Below are 17,731 nucleotides of genomic sequence, written 5' to 3' on the forward strand. Positions count from 1 at the left end.
AGATCCCCTTTCAAAGTTTCGAGACAGGCAGTCCTTTAAATGCATGTATTATCTCTGAAACATTTTAGATTTATCATTATTTTTAYATCGATCTTATGTAATGATACACATATAATGAATTTGAAGTCTTAAGAGGTTGCATATCAAATCTATGCCAGAGGATGCAAAAGGACAGGTAAGAATATTAGGTAGCTTTTTGTAAGTTCCTGTATTGATTTTTTATAATATCCTGAGCCCTGAAAGCTAGTAAAAATACCCATATAGCATAACTAGTTTTAGATTACAGTCCTTTTATTTTGGGTCCTTCACTATCTTACTTCAACAGTTTTACGGAYGATGCTTATGACGCCTTGGAGTATGTGCTGCTCTAATAATGCTGCCTCTATTTGAAACATCTAGACACTGTACACTGCTGATTTCTGAGACACTGCAGAGAAAATGAAGAGAGCTCTAAAAAGCAGTAGTTCTTCACAGGAATATCCAGGGAACCCCAGATAAACTGAAATATTTTAATTACTAATTCAGCAGGTCACAGGTTCAAAAGCAACTACACAGGTATTATGCCAATTGTTTAAGATAAATAATTTGGGTGGATTACCACCTGATAGTGTTTACAAAAACTGCAGTGGGTCTACCAGGTGAGAGAGGGACAAAAACGACTCCTACTCTCCACCACAGGAGACTCATGCTTTGAGTCACACGATGGGAAAGACCTGCTGCCACTAGAGTCGTATTCCAGGTCAGTATCACATCCAAACAACAACAGAGTCTAAGGACCTTGATGCTGTCTTTATTCATCACATGAAACAAATCCCTTGATCTTTAGTTCCACGTAGTTCAACATCCCAACTGTAAATTTGTATTAACAACTATAACCCACATTATAATTAAATTATGTGATTTGGGGTAAAGAAAAAGAAAAAGAAACAGTTCTTTACTTCAAAGATTCAACAAGAGATTTTAAAGTGACCAAAGAAGCAAATTATTGAAAATATCCTAGTACCTTTCTGCAATCACTCTGGGAGAGGAAACTACCTATTCCCAAAAGATACACATTTAAATGAAAATGCAGCTACAAAGAAGATTCCTTAAAATACTGAACTTGTATTTACATTCATCCCAGTAGTTTCAAGAGTTTCAGCACCACTGGAATTAAGCAGCTACATTTATTGCAATCTACCTGCTGTTTCCTCATCCTTCTAGCAGCTTAGGAAGAACACGCATTAAGTGATTCTCGGTTAGGCAAGGAAAGGTTTYATTGTGACGGAGGAGGGGTTGTTGTTGGTTTTTTTACATAGCCTTATCCAACTAGGGAAAAAGTTTCCCCCATTAGAGAACAAAACTGATTTTTCCTTGTGCTTTCAACATAAATGCAGATTCCTTTCACAAAATCTAACTTAGCAGCAAGTGATTAATTTTACAGACATGTAAATTATCTGTTTTCCCATATAAATATCCCCTATAAATATTATCTAATGGATCTTAAATAGCTAACATTCATGCTTCATGATAGTGCAGAATGCTATGTTTACAGGTCACAAGAGCAGCTGTAAATGTGCTGCACAGATAATTAGAAAAACAAAGCCATTTCTTCAGCGCACAGGCTTTTGAAAGAAACTTTAGAACCTCCAGCAACTACAGCACGAGAACGATTTGACACTCCTTCAGCAGCCTGAGCTTTCTGCAGTTGCAAAAGATTGCCTAGATGCCTCCTCTCCTCTCCATACAAACATCTACTTCAAATGTCTCCCTTCAGTCTCTTAGTTCATGGATCTGCCTAAAATATGCTTGCTCACACGGCAGGGCAGCTCTTCCAAGCAAAAGCTGGTTGCCATCACATTACTTTTATGCCACAATTCCTTTCTTCTTACCGTGCCTGTTAAGTTTTGAGTGCTTCACAACTGTTTTCAGCRGATAAGGCAAGGTCTCTCTGTGGCCCACCCTACCAGAGGCTTCAGTCTTTCCTCTTTCAGTGACCTGCCAATCATGACAATTTCACGGATTCATACAACATTAAAGCATAAAGTGATCTTAAAAAGTCATTCAGTTGAACTCCAKTGCACTGAGTTAAGATCAAGCATACTTTAAAGAAACATCTGACATCAATGATCTACTTTGTTCCCAGAAACCTTCAACGCATGAGCTGCTACAACCTTCCTACATAACGCTTCCTCACTCTACAACTAATGATTTTTTTCCTATTTTCTGTGATATAAACTTTTTTTTTTATCCTCGTCTACCCAGGAATGAACAATTTAGACTATTCTCCTTATAGCAGCCTCTTATACASCAAAGAACCTCAGTTTTCTCTCTTCTGAACAACATAAAACCTGATTTTTCAACCTTTCCTCTTATGCCATCATTTCTGAACCTCATTTCTCTTCTCTAGACTCTGTTGTTTTACATCTTGAAATGTGACATCCAAAACTTCACCCAGAAGTCTTCACCTGGAGAAAACACTCCACAATGCCAAAATTAGCAGAATAAATAAATTACCTTCCGTGTCTACCATGTAACACATTCATGGAATGTATTCCTAATACTCTTGCCTTTTATGCAATGGAAGAGCATTACTGATTTATTGATTTGTGGTATATGATATTCTCTGCACCTCTTTCTCATTTACTTTGTCCAGTACAGTAGATACTTCCATTTTTGTATTGGTATAATCAATTTCTTCTTCCTAAAAGCAAGTATATTACACTTCCTATTGTTGAATATTGCTCATTTCAATTTGTCAACATTATTATGAATCTTTGTCCTGTCTTCCAAAATGTTTAATATTTCATCTTTGTAGCCTTGGAAAACTTGTATCACATTCTCTATTCCCTCACCTCGTTCCAGAGTCACTGGAATCAGATCACCCTGAAGTGAGACCTAGATCATCCCCTGACTTTAATTCACAGAATAGAATTGGGGGGGTAGGGGGGAGAAGGGGAAAAGCTTGTCACATACAAATGCAAACGCAAGTAATTTAAGCCTTAACCTTTGTTAACTTTGTGCAGCTAATAATGTCATCCGACAGGCTTGTCAGAATGGGGGGAAGAGAGAATTTTATATGTTGCTCTCTAACATAAAATTGTATATGTGACAAAGACCACATATAAAAGAATATAATGCTTATATATTTTGATATAATCTAGAACATTACTATCACAAATTTTGATAAAAAAAAAACTAATCAAAACCAAGACTTCTTTATTTATATATAGCTCTATCTCTTTCCTGAAATTCAGCATTTAAATTTGTCTAGGCAATGTTAAATTAAATTACCAAATTAATCAACGAAAAAGTAAATGCACCATACTCAGTAGGTAARGGTGTAATCCAATTATTTTTTCTAATTCATTTGAAAGTTGGAAATTATAATGACTGAGAAAAAAAMAAGATCTTAAGCCTAGGTCCTGCTATAAATAGGGTTATTAACTGTAGCCTATTTATACGCACAGTATAACAGCTGCAGACTTCCAGTAAGACTTGCAGAACGTGCATTAAGAGATAGTCAAATAAAGTATCTCCTAAATATTATTCCAGTTAAATTAATAGCTCCTTGGAACATTTTAGCACATAAACCGAGGTGAATGGACTTCAAGCAGAAGTGGAGAATGCAGATTCAAGACATCAAAATCTCTGAATTCAGTTTTACAATGTCGAGGAACAAAATCATACAAGCAGAATAGACCATCAGATGTAATATCTGTTTATAAGACAAGACAGAGAGGAACGTACTAGTCAACAGTTCAGGATCTTGTTTTCCTTCTCTTCACAAAGAATAACTTATCTCACATCCTCTATCTGATTATTTGAAAGGAGGAAAAAGAGGAGGGGAAGGAATTCACATTTTAAGAAACATCTCATGCTCTTGTTATCTAACAGCTTCGTAATCATTCTGTTGCCAAGAAGCTGGATGAAAGATATTTACCATTTGGAATAACAGAATATGCTCTACCACGTTGAACTGCACACTGCAGAAGAAGGTGTCTTAAGACTATCATATTTATAGTGTACAGTAACAAATTCCATTAGAGTGAAGCAATATTATTTCATGAAATATCTTCTCCTACAAGCAGCACATTAATCTTGGCACATGCAGAGGATGAGAGAAATCTTTGTCCAGTTGACATGACTGAAAGCAGAAGTTAAGCACAATGATAATTAGAATAGGTCCACAATTAAAAGAAATTTCAGAGTTCTAAATGATATAGAAGTACTGATATAACATTACTATTTTTTCCTACTGAATTCAAATATTTAAAGCACAAGGAAAATTCTACTTATAATTACTTTTATGCACACTGGAAAAAATGTTGGTTCAGTGCCATTTCTAAAGCAATATGGTCTACAGACTAATATTTCATCTGACATCATGATATTAATCCATTCTCCACCCTGTACATGATTTTACATACATAAAATTAGATGAAATGGGACTGAGAGATTTTCTTTGAATAAACAAGACATTATATACTGTTTTGAGACTAATATTTCGCAATGATGGTTGTAAATTCAAACACTGTGATAGAAATCAGATGCCAAAGGACCATGTAACTACCAGAATAACACATACTTTAGTTTATTTTTGTTCAAATTTGTAAAACTGTATAACAAACAGAATAAAAATATTACAAAGCACAAATGCAGTGTGAGGGACACACTTTTCAGCACATCTGAAGAAGAAAGCCTATAAAACCTGRAACAGATTTTCTAGTAAAGACCCTACAGCAATGCCTTTTTGTTTGTGCCTTCAATAAAAAGTGTGATCTCAGAAAGAAGCAGAAGGAAAGATGGAAATTTATTTTGTATTTAAAAAATAAAACCAGAGTAGTACTCTTTGTTTTAGCTGTTTTTTTCATTAATTCATACGCTTACAGATCCATTTCCAGTTTAGGCATTCTCCTTGTTTTCTGCTTTGACTAGTCCCTGGTCCTATGGAATGGAGTCAACTACATGAAGCAGGAATTTGTCAAAATTTCCATCTACCCGATGCAAAGAATTAAAATTTTATTTYTGCACAATGAAGTTCTGCATAACTTACACACTATATCAAGATATAGTTGTTGATATAAGTTGATAATACTTGAGAAAGTCTATAAACAAAACTCAGTCCTTTAATTAAGATTTATGCCTGCCAACATTACAAGATCCTTAACATTTTATTGACAATCATTTTTGGACAAATTATACTGATATAGTGTGGTTTAMAAATTATTTTGCTTGGTTGAACCACAGTAAAAACTTTCGTATCATTATGCATACATTCACAATACAGCTAGAGTGGCAAATTGCCAATTCTTCAAAGTCTCAGAAGCCCAGAGAAGCAAAACTGCATTAAAAAACAAGAATGAACGATACCAAAGTTTTGTCATACTAATGAAGCAAGTGGAGGAGTTGACTCTAATTCTCTTACAGACCACAGCACCTTTGATCAGCTCATCATTTTCACCACTTCTCCCTGCTCCTTGCTCTCATAAAGCTGAAATATGATGCATGAAATTCTACTAAGTGCATTTAGAGTAAACGCAGTCTGCCTGCAATTCTGCAGCTTGTCTGACGTTTCTTTATACTACTTTCTCTCTGCCCCCCAAAACTACAAACTGCTATAAGCTTTAGCAGCTCTCAGCTGCTGCAGTCACACACTTTAACATCTCTACTGCTTTGTTTCCGTGCAATTGAACCACTGCAGTCAATATTTCCTTGTGATTGATCAAAGTTCTTTCCCCCTTTCATCTCAGCCCCTGCCCGAACATTTTAGATCTCACTTACAGCATTTCCCCTCCACTCCATTGTTCACTCCCTCCACTATGTAAAATCTCACTGTCATATCTTCCTCCACGTTGGACTCATGCGTTGGAACCTCTGAATCTATGCAGAAGAGATCTCTCCATTCAACCTACAYACTCTTAAAGTTGCAGCTTTCCATAGACTTGCATGGAAAAGGATGGATTTTTTCTAACACTCCAAATCAGCTATTTTCCTCTGATTCTCCCATTGCATCTTATCTATTTGCAGTTGTCTCCTGGACTGCAGACTCACTAGGACAAGAACTGTCTTGGTAGTTCTCTTTCARTTGTGTGAGGCCAAGGATACAGTCTGCACCTTATAAATATAAACTTGTTACTACAGCTACCTGACAAGTTTTGTAGTGAATGGATGCTTTTAAACTAAGCCTTAACACTTGGCACTAGCATTTCTGGCATCTACTTATTCATAGTGGAAAGTATGATATACTTTCTCTCCTCCTTTCCCCTCAACAATGTGGTTTTCTACTTGATGCCTCAGGCTAGTTTTACACCTGTCATAGCCAGGACTACCTTTCACATACTCTTGCATATTAGAATGTAAGAGGGATCTAGTGTAAGTTAAGACTTTTATGTGTGTGTGGGGGGGGAAGCTTTCACAATCATTCTATAGACCTGTGTGTATTTGTAAATTATTACTGAAACAAAATGCCACAGYAATTCTTTGAACTGTTGTAGGGGAATAGAGACAATGGGATGGAACTACAGTACATCTGCTTATAGTAATATAATCAAAAGGACTACAAARCTGTGTGCTGCTTAGATAAATTTGCTGGCCAAGCTGGTGCTCGAACAAGTGCCCTAAATGTTACATTTTAAGTTTTACTATCACTGTTTAATTGTTTGAAGTTTTGGAAGTGGAAGAGATAAAAACCTATCCAAACATTCTGAAGAGCAGCACATGGAGATAAGGTCTAACAGGTAGCTTTTGGCAGATCAGACTGGATTCAAATAGTGAGAAAGAGATGGAGTAAGCTGTCAACTTAACTATATATACTGATAAGTATGCCCAAGCGCGAGCGTAAAACCAGAAAGCACGTAATTTGAGCTTAGATCAAGAGACTCCAGATGAAACACATGTAGCACAGTGACAGCAGCACTCAATTTAACTCCTCCAGACTCCACTTGACTCTAGTGAGGAAGGTCACCAAGATGTCCTCATCGCTTGTTACTGGAACTGTAGTAACCTAGAATATAACCAGCTGATTGCAAGCAATCTGAGTTAGCACATTTTAAGAAGGTCTGCCGTCTGCAGAAACCAGATGTTGAAGGCAACTAAAGCTAACAAATTTTTTCTTCATACCACAATAGCTCATATGCACTCACAGTTACTGTGTTTCAGCCAGGGAGAGGAGCATCCTTATAAAGACCTGCTGGCTTGCTTGCACCCACTGGACCATRCCCCTTGATTCTGCTCTTGTATCACCAATCTGAGAAACATAAGCATTTCAGATCTCTTGCAGATCGGCAGAGATTGCTACCGGACAGGCCCTTTATCCCATTCTCAATGCCGACCTGTGCCTACAGAAAGTTCTCAACAAAGATTCTGAACTGTGGACCTACAGATACAGTCTCATCCTATTCATAACATCTGAACATTACAAAGGCCATATTACAGTCATTAATCTGATTTGTGTACCTTCCAGAAAACATATTTCAGAAAAATCATTTTTGTTTAAACTAAATCAAAACTAAATGTTTTGAATCTTCCTTCCATAAGCACCATTCACTCATTCCATCAATATTTCAGACACACAAGCATTTTAAGTAGAAYAATGCTTTGTAACTGTTGCCCCTTAGCAACATCAACCATATACATACAAATCATTCATAAGATATATTTGTTGTAAAAAGGTTCTGAGTCTTCCAGAAATCATGTCTATTTAAAGACTTACTGATCATTCAGAATTGCAAGGCAAACTGTGCCCCAGCTCTACCCAGAATAACTAGTTAAATGCTTTCAGACAATTCCTGGGTTTTAAATGCACAATTCAAGTTTTACAAGACTTGTCAAGCTCTTCACCATAAAATGCAGCAAGCACTTTAAACTTAAAATTAGGTAGGCCTTCTGGCAGTTTAAAAAATCATTTTTTAAATGGTCAGATTACAAAAAATATTTTTCCTGCATATCACTTTCTTAATATTTTGACTGTTTTCACCATGATAAGAACTTTGTTTAAGAATAAATGATGGTATTATTGCCAGGCCCTCAAGGCACACTATAAAAACAACCCCCCCCCCAAGTACAAAATTCCATTACTAATAAAACACACACACACAAACACACACACTCAGAGAGAGTACTACTTCTTTCAGCAATAACTGACATAAACAAAAACTTCTGAAGAGAACATTGCCTAACAATGTCAACATTTCTTCTTCACCCTTTCTCTTGTTTCTTTTTTATGCTTTCTCCCTCTTCTTTCCCATCAGTCCACCATAACGAAGCAATAGGCTGGCACTTTGGAAAGCACCATCTCCATAATCGTCTGTCAGATTTTTGGGGGAGCTAAGGACAAGCATCACTCTAGTCACAGGAGACAGGCTAACAGAAGGGCACTTAAAAACACTTCAACATTTTGGAATGACCGAAAAGCAAGCCACATGGAGAAAATGTGATAATGGAGCCGCAGTTTGATGGCACCACATTCTTAAAACATCTCTGCTCAAAGCTCAGCTGTATGCATGATTTAGTTTGAGCAAAGGGATATATGGAAGCCACATCAAAGGACTAATGGACAGACATTTTGTTAACACATGTAGAACTGATGCCAGGCCATAAAACAACATTGTATTGAGTATTACACTTCTTTAGAGAAGTTGGGGGGTTGGGGTTCTTTTCTTCTTCTTCTTTTTTTTTTTTCCCCTACAAATCATTTATTTCCTTATGAGTATGAATGTCTAACAGACTCAGAAGCCTAGACATTTTTCATGTTCTCTTGTTCCCTGGAGTTTTGCCCAGTATCACAAATTCCAAGAGAGGGCTTATTTTTGAAATAGGGAAAGGAAGAAGAACGAAAAAGTAAATAAACTGCTATTTCCTTCGCAGAGCAGCTTCTGTTACATCAATCTAGGATTGGTAAGGAACTTCACAATCCATTACATTAGCATCTCGGTTTCTCAGGTCATTCCTAGGATTGCAGCCTCTGAAGTTCTGTTCCAGCCTGGCTCAGAATACATTCTTTTATGCTTGTGGCTTTCAAATTAGAGTCACTTTTCAAACGGTACATTTTGTAGATATGGTACTCTATAAACAGTAGGCAAAGACGCAGTGTAGAATTAATTTTTGGAACAGCTATTCATGGTTCTAAAAAAGCTGCTTATAAGYCCTTTCTTTAGTGTTCTATAGTATTTATCCTAGATCACAGAATAACGAGAAACCATTAAGTTTATGTACTTTCTAGTGCACTTAAGAAACAGTTTTCCTCTCACTTATTAAATGTTAAGACAAGTGAAACAGCACTGCACAACAAGAAATACACAGTATGGAAAAATACTAAAAGTTAAGATTATAGAAGAGTTATACTGCTATCCACTTTGACACCTTTTCRATTAATCTAAAAATTTTTGGTTCCATATTTGGCACACTAGGTACACTAGAACCAGAGTAACAAGCAACAGTCTCTATTTATAATATTTGCTTAGAAACAGGAATGGTTGCTTCTGCATTTTAAGACCGGTCACGCTACATCTGTACTAGTATGAAAAAACAAACATATTTTACTGTCAGCTCTGTCTGAATTTCAAATAGACACCATATTAGTTAACTTGCGAATTTCTCAGTCAGTCAGTCTTCAACGCAAACTTACATAATTTATCTAAAACATCTCACCAATACACAGTGTAATACAAATGGATGCTAACAGAAATGTCCTTGGTTCAGTGGTGTACTTCAARAACGCCTTCCCCAAAATAAAGTCAGGAATGGACTGCAAATGTCTCACACCAGCGACAGACTGGAACTCATCAGGTTCTGGTACCATTTGTTTCCATTTCACGAACTGTTTGGTTACAATGACATTGTCAGGAGGCACGCAGGCCTAAATATGAGGTTTTCCACCCTCTTGGCTGTCCTAAGAATAGTGAGGATGTGATCTCTGGCTCCAGAAGGCTGTGTGGGCATCAAGTCGTAGCATGTTTGGTCTCACTGCTTCGAGTGGATTTATATGAAGAGCTTGACCTTGAACTCAGCATCCTACCAGCACAAGCTCACCTCCTCTGGGCACTTCCTGGGATTCAGGCTTCAGCAGCCACTAAATGAGAACCTCRGGATTTACAGTGAGCATCATGGACGAGCCTTGATGCCAGGACTGGGCTCAGAATGATAATAAAGTCATGCCTGCTTTGACATGAACAGGAGTACTACCTGAGGAGAGCAGCACTTTCCTAGCTTACAAGGGATAATACAAGGATAAATAGAACAGAGACATTTCTGAGACASTGAAGTAACACAGATACTGACAGCATGACAAAAATCAATATATCTGTTCTGTTCAGATGCTTTTTACAACACTTAAGAACTTAATAGTAAAAAGYTGCAACTTACAGCGGATTTCAAAGCACCTTTGTCTTAGCTGGAGCAACTGATGCTAAACCATCTGCTTACTGCAACCTGCTGCCCAAATAGAAGGGATAAATCTGAATAAAAACTTGAAGTATCAGTAGGTTAACTTTTCAGAAGTAACAATGTGCCTTGCAAGCAGAGATTCCTCAGAAAGCAATAGCACATCTGCACCCAAGTCACATCACTGCTTTTGAAGACGAACACATTCCTGAGTGCTTGATGCTTCCACAAAGCACTAATTATATTTTTAAATTGCTTTAAATTATTCAGAAATTTAAATATCTTAAAGTTAAGCATAGGTGCCTAAARAAAAGTTTGGAAGTTWGACAGTTTTGAGTATCAGTTTTCAYGCTTCCGAACACTTTTTGCAACAAAACAAAGCCTATGTTGCAAGATTTTAAAGAACATTAGGTTTAAAACATAGCAAACCTCCAGGAAAATGAATCAAAAGTGTTGYAGTTACTCTATTTTCTATCTATTTCCAGCAACATTTTCCTAGTATTACTTTCAATATACTGCCCATTGCCATACACAAGAACCCACACAAAATACTTGGAAAAAAGGGTTAAAAAGGAGGCACTGAACTGAACATTCTGCAAAAATGGTCAAATGGAGAAAACAACCTGATTATAAAAAAATATTAAAAATGTTCCTCTTTTATATATTTTAATAATAACATTTAACATTKCTGTAACAAATATTTGTCTGAAAAATTCATGATTTCTTGGTGATTATTTTTAACAAATTCGCTAAAATCTCAGAAAAGGAAGCAAGGAATTAACTACAAATCAAGCATTATATAAAATTCTAGTCAATATATAGACAAATACCAACATTCCTAACATACAATTGCATCTAAACCTAGATTCATTCTCTTCAGACTTCCTCAGTATTCTACAGAGACCTTCATGCAATTAACTTTAAATTTTTTAGCTTGCTTCAATATCTGCTACCAGTTACATTTCATGGGTGCCAGCCTAATTTCAAATTGTATTCCTTTTAGACCTTTGCAATAGCTATACTACCCACTGCTGATTTCTCACTCAGAGTTCAGAGATCCAGATTTGCTTTTGTCTGAATTCAAATCTTAAATCGAAATTTTGGCTAGTGAAAAGAGCACCTTTCTATTCCACTGGATTTGTAACACATTTCAAAACAGTTTGGTCTAAAAGGCATTGTAGGAGTTTAGGTCTGCATTGTATTTTACTGCCTAAATAGTTCAATGGTTCCAATTTTTACCACAGTAACAAAGTCAAATTAGCATCCACTAAAGTTCCAGGAGGAACTGAGCACTAAAAAACCTAAACATTCACTTGTTTTATTTTTCTGTTTCTTGGTTACATTTTCAAAGTGTGTATGCTACCACTCCCATTAACATCAGCAGGGGGCTTGTGAATAAGTCTACTCAGTCTTTCAAAAAACTGAGTTTCTCAGTGCAAGAAATGAGGAGATCCCAAGGCACTTTGTTTCTGAAAAAAAGAGCAGGATAGCAAAGAGAAAACAAAGTACATGCACGCATCTTAAAGCACCCCTGAAGGTTACATTTGGATATTTTATAATCTGAGTGGAAATAACGTAATTTTGAAATATACCAAACGATTTAGGAAAGATAGCTTATTAGCTCATTAGAAGCATTGCTAAACATTCAGATGACACAGAATTAAGTTAGCTGCACCCTAATTAAGAAATCAGGGCATTGCCTTTAAATCAGTAAAGATGCATTTCCTGAAGCTAAATTCACARCTGATGGCATATAAACCAATCAACAACAATGGTCATTACTTTTTTCCTGCCTAGTGGTCAAGCTTCTGGAACTGTATATTCATACCAAAACTCAGGATTTCAGAACATTAGAAATCAAAGCTACAAAACTTCGATCTCAGAACAGATAAAATCATTAAGAGTTACTCCTTATTTAAAGGACAGAGATAATCATTCACATTTTCCATTGAAGTTAAGAAACTATAATGTTTAAAAAAAAATCATGGCTCAGTAGATGTACTTTAGCAGCAAATTCTGTTGCTGCTGTAATTGGGGTTGCATCAGCATTTTCATGATAAACTGWACAGCCAGAAAATCCATTCTGTGTTGCAAGCAGACATAAAAGACCTTTTACTAGGCACAAATCCTCCAGCACCACAAATTTGATTCATCTGATTTTAGATTGAGAAGTTGGAAGAAAAGAGAAAGCAGAAAAAGAATCTTAAAATGGAAACCATCAATTTGGATCAATTAGTGTTCAAACAAAATTTGCAGCTACTTTTTAGCATAGATGATATATCGCTGCAGTAATCTCTGCACGAAAAAGCATTCAAAAATTAAGTTGACAGCCTGTATTCACTTTCACACTTGAGGGAAAACTCAGACAAACAATTTTTTTCTAAACAGCAGAATCTGACTTAGGCTGATCAAGAAACTACTCRCAGATTATTAACACAACAATACGCAACCTACGAGCACAAATCATTGTAGCAACTATAACCCAACAGCTGTTATTTAATAATTGTATTTGTTGTAGTGCTAGGATTTTACCTCTGTTTACATATGTGCTCCTTTGCAAACCTGTGCAGATGGTGCTATTTAACATGAGCTTTAAGTCAGGGAAATAAAAAGGAGGAGGTTAAATTGTATATACAATTTAGCTCAATTTCCTGTTCTTAGAACATAGTAATTCTTTTGGTTTTGTAAAACATGTGCCAGTACATCAAGACTGAGCCTGACGGTTTCAAATCTGCTACCTGAAAAAGAATGAAAAGCCAAAATGTCTGGAATGTATAAGAAAAGGTGACTAAAGGTTAGACATGAGGGATTTCTTAGGAAAGGATGTTCTTTGGATTTGTTTTGCATTTTTTAAGAGTAAAGTAATTTTGACTTTGTATATTCTCACTCACCTGCTCTGGGTACTTGCTTCCAACTATCTCTGCCACAGTGTTAAAGGAACTAGAATCCGGATAGGTCTTGGCATTCATCTTGAGGTACACGACAATCTTTGTGCCCCGCAATGACATTCGTGACATCATTTCAGCATCTTCCACGGAGATGCATGCTGTAGGAATCTGGGGTACACCTGGCTGGTAATTCTGCCACCCAGTATGTGGGCTGTAAAAAAAAAGAATAATAAAACCTAAGTGTTAACAGTTTAGCTCCTTAAGTTAATACAATCATCACAGACTTATTAAGCAGTACACCATCATTACCATCGCTGGCAGACTGCCAGAAGGAACACATTCACTGCTATTTAAAGAGATTTTCAACAGAACACCTTCCAACTRTTTTTATACTAATCAGCATATTTGACTACCACACATTTTGTACATTTGGAAAGTTATTCTGCTTCAGTACTATTTAGGTCATCRTTATGCTTTTACATTATAATAGTCAATCTTCTGATATCTTACTTCCTTCGCTACTCTATCAGGAAGAAAAATAATGGACACTCAATAAGTCAACAGTTTATAAAAACTGTTTTCTTTCCCCTTGTCCCATTAAAAAAAAAAGTGACAAGTAATGAAATTAAAATTCATTACTTCATCTATTTCAATGGCAGCCCAGACAACAAAAACACATTTATTTTGAAGAGTGCCAGTATGAGAGACTTCAGAAAAAATAGGAAAACACGACCATGAATAAAATGTACGTTTCTTCTTTCTTAACACACATAAGACTTCAACCACCATGTGCAGATGAGAGATGATTAAAAAAAAAAAAACAGTAAATTCTAGACTAATCATCATTTTGCCACATTTTGTTCCACTTCAGTTTTTTACTGGTAACGTCACTCAGAACAGAAGTAGAAGAAAGGAAGAACTACAAGGGAGATTTTTCAGTAGAAGCTCTCAGGGAGTAACAGAGACAATCAAGAGTATATTCTTTATCAAATGATATCAGATCCATTTGCTGTTTGAGAAGATTGTATGTTCTAAAGGATGGTTGTTTCATTATTTTAGCAGGAGCGACATTCTCCAAATATAATCCACTGCTGTACAGTGGTAGACTAATTCCCGCATTTTCCAGAACTCATGAAGGTATGCAGTGAATGAGACAAAAATTTTGATTCCCTCTAAAATTGTGTCTCTTCAACATGAGAACAAAATAACTTCCTGATGTATTGGATTCTACATTTGACATCACAGGGTTCTTAAAAATTAAGGGACAAGTTCCTTAACAGTATATTTGCCCTTTTAGTCATTATTTCTCATTTTCTAGGTGCCTTGGTTTAGCTCTTTGGAATAGATTTGCAGAATTGCTGAGCACTACAGTTAAGTTACAGCTTAAGCTAATACTTCTAAACTGAAGTTATATATAAGTCCAGATATATCGGGGGGGGGGGGGATAGGTGAAAAAATAAGAAATAAGGATCTAAATATATACCAGAATTTGCAAACACTCCTGATACTAAATCACTCATTGTCTTCATTTTCCACTTGTAAAGTAGGAATTTGTTTCACAGACTGTGATGAGGACAGATTCAATGAACATTTGCGAATCATTTTGATACCCGGGAAATTGACTGGCATACAACTAAAATTCTTAAATCATAAATAAGCTTAGAATTGCACGTTGAAATATTAAGGTAAAATTATGAACGAGCAGCTCCTCAGTACTACTCATTCCCTGCAGTAAAACTGTAAGCTGAAATTTTATATCTGCCCCCTTATTTCTTCCCTATTGTTTCAGTTCWACTTTGTAATTCTCATATTTCAAAGTAACTACTCAAGAGAGGCATTTCCAATATACATAAAATATTCACTCATATTGAGACTTCCTCAGTCCTCTTATGAATATGCTGTTTGTCTCAGTTACCAGAAAAAAAGACTGTCAGTGAAATTTCCAGAGAAAATCTCTAAAGCTAGGTCATATTTTTACAGACTTATTACTCTATGAAGAAAGGCTGGAGTTGAAGCTTTCAAGACAGCTCATGGATATTCTTTACATTACCTGTATACTATTTTCACAATTATTTCTATAATGGATCACCCTTTCAATTTTAATACTCTTTATACCTGGAACAATACATGAATTCATGAATTCATCTATGAGCCTACTTGTGTAAAAATAAGAGACTGCTACTGACAGTAAACAAAAATCCAAAAATATGCTTTTTGTGTCTTCTATACCAGAAAAACACATTTACAATATTCCTAGAGGGCATGTGTTGAGGAGGAGGGGAGAAATCCTCTTTCCAGGGATACAGATTAGATAAAATGGGAGAGATCATTCAATTCTACTTCTATAAAACAACCAATCCTCATCTCAACAGTAACGAGACAAATGGTAATCAACAACATAACAAGCAGAACGGATACGTAAGAAACATTCATTTAAAAAGAAAATACTAAAAGTCAGTTACAGAGKTTTTATGGAAGCTGCTTCAGAGTGCAGACAGATCTGTTTATTAGGTGGCAACAGCTTAAGCAGTTACTGCTCCCACTTGTTTACTGCTGAACCTCACAGGAAGGCTCGTTCGTGCCTCACAAGCTTCTGCGGATTAGATGATCAGTGGCTCATTTTTGAAATAACGGAGTTATCCCGTCCTGCACGACAAACATGCCAGCAGTCAGAATCTCTCTGCCTCACAGTCCTTGCTGGGCAGAATAAACTCATGTAGACTTGCAACCTTCAGATCTTACATATTTTTTTCTTTTTCCTTTGTCTCTGTAAATAAACTCCCTTCTATTTTCAAACTAYAACAGTTTGCTGCAAATGTTTAATATTCTTTGAGTGTTTGGTGATATATCCAGCATGTTGATCAGCAGACTTTCCAAAAAACAACATAAACGCCTCAGGAAAAAAAAAATACGACAACTTCATGTATTAATGTTCCAGAAAACCTACATTACAGCAACTAACCAGAAACAGACTTTTTTTTTTTTTCATTTTAATGAATTCAGTCACCTTGTCTTCTGGCAAGATCACTTAGTGCTAACATGCCAGGCACACTGAACGGCAGTAATTCAAGTTTTATCACCCCTATAGTGATTTCATTCCTCTTGTTATTTCCCAGATGCTTAACAAAAGAAACTCCTAAAACTGTATTTGCTTCTCCAATTTAAGTAGTAATTACATTTCTTCAGGATGCTTAATCCTGAAGTTAAAACACAACTGTGAATAAACCTTCTGACAACATATGTGCATGCTAACACACCTGCAGTGACCGAGCAATTGCAGGTATAGAGTTAACCCCAACTAGCACAAAAACTGAACTTTGAAGTCAGTTAACAGGCTGTATTTTTATGCTCAAACTAGCATTTTGCTGACATTGCTATGGCAAACCCAACCACCCAAGTTAAGGCATTTTGCCACAGGCAGGCAGAGCCAACAACCATTCAGACAATACCAGGATCTGAAGGGAATAAATAACTGTCCAAACGCTGGTTACTCTAAAGACTCTCACTAATATAAAGGTACAAGGCAGTATCACAGTACTGTATATTCTTAATGCTACGAGATTCCGATACTAGAGAATATTTATGTCTGACATTAAACACCTTGGAATAGACCTGGTAATACTCAAAATGCATGCAAAACACCTCATGGATTAACTATGTCTACATAATAAACTACTTAAAGTGTAAAAGAGTATACTCAAATATATAAATACTAAATTATCAAGCCCTTTKTATACAGAGATAACTGAAAACTGCAAAGGTTGCTGCTGTAAGACCTGAGCAAGACTTGACTAAAGAAAACACACAAAAAAATTTAGCAGACTCCATGTATAGCAAATGRAGATGGAGAGAAGTATTCCTAAATTTAGCTCAAAATGGAGTAAAGAGAAAGTGCTTCAGGAAAGAGAAGCTTGGAACTGGTGGATGAAGAAGTTTGTTTTCATCTGAACAAACACGACTTTGTGGATATTTTTTCTAAAAAAAAAAATTGTATTAAAAAATAGACTTAGACTTACCATTTCTTGCCACTTAAAAAAAGAAGAGAAAGAAAAACACCATAGAAAACCATCTGGGAAAGGAGATTACAGAACAAACTTGATTCAGATTCAGCACTAATCTTTGCAGCATTTGCACTTCCAGGGCAAGCAAAGTGCACCTTTACTGTTTCCTACCATAACTGGGAATGATGTCAGACTGTGATGCTTCAGACACACRCTGCCTCTGAAAATGCTGTAATCCAGTAAAGCGTGGATGCATTTTTGCAAGACTTTAAGGACAACTACCTYACTTAATATTTAACATACCCATACTTAAATACTATAGTTTTACTATTTTTTTTGTTGTTTGCTAGTTTACAAAAGCATCTGTTCTGCTCTTCACACATCACATGTACTGGGTCACCTCATCTGCATATTTAAAATATTTTTAAAAATTGAATGCATTTAGCTTCATTCATCCTTTATAAGCCTATAATGGTAATA

The 17,731-nt window shown here is 36.1% G+C and overlaps 1 protein-coding gene across 3 annotated transcripts in view; it reads right to left on the bottom strand.

Annotated features, from left to right (window-relative positions):
- CPQ (carboxypeptidase Q) overlaps positions 1–17,731 on the bottom strand; it is a 160,118-nt gene that overhangs the window by 88,192 nt on the left and 54,195 nt on the right. For all 3 annotated transcript variants that reach the window (XM_085303062.1, XM_085302892.1, XM_085302976.1), the window contains one exon: positions 13,254–13,461. In XM_085303062.1, coding sequence (XP_085159188.1) covers positions 13,254–13,461 — 208 coding nt within the window. The remainder of the gene's footprint in view (positions 1–13,253; positions 13,462–17,731) is intronic.

Source organism: Rhea americana, unplaced genomic scaffold, assembly GCF_003343005.1.
Source record: "Rhea americana isolate MKP2758 unplaced genomic scaffold, rheAme1 scaffold_0, whole genome shotgun sequence".
Classification (NCBI taxonomy): domain Eukaryota; kingdom Metazoa; phylum Chordata; class Aves; order Rheiformes; family Rheidae; genus Rhea; species Rhea americana.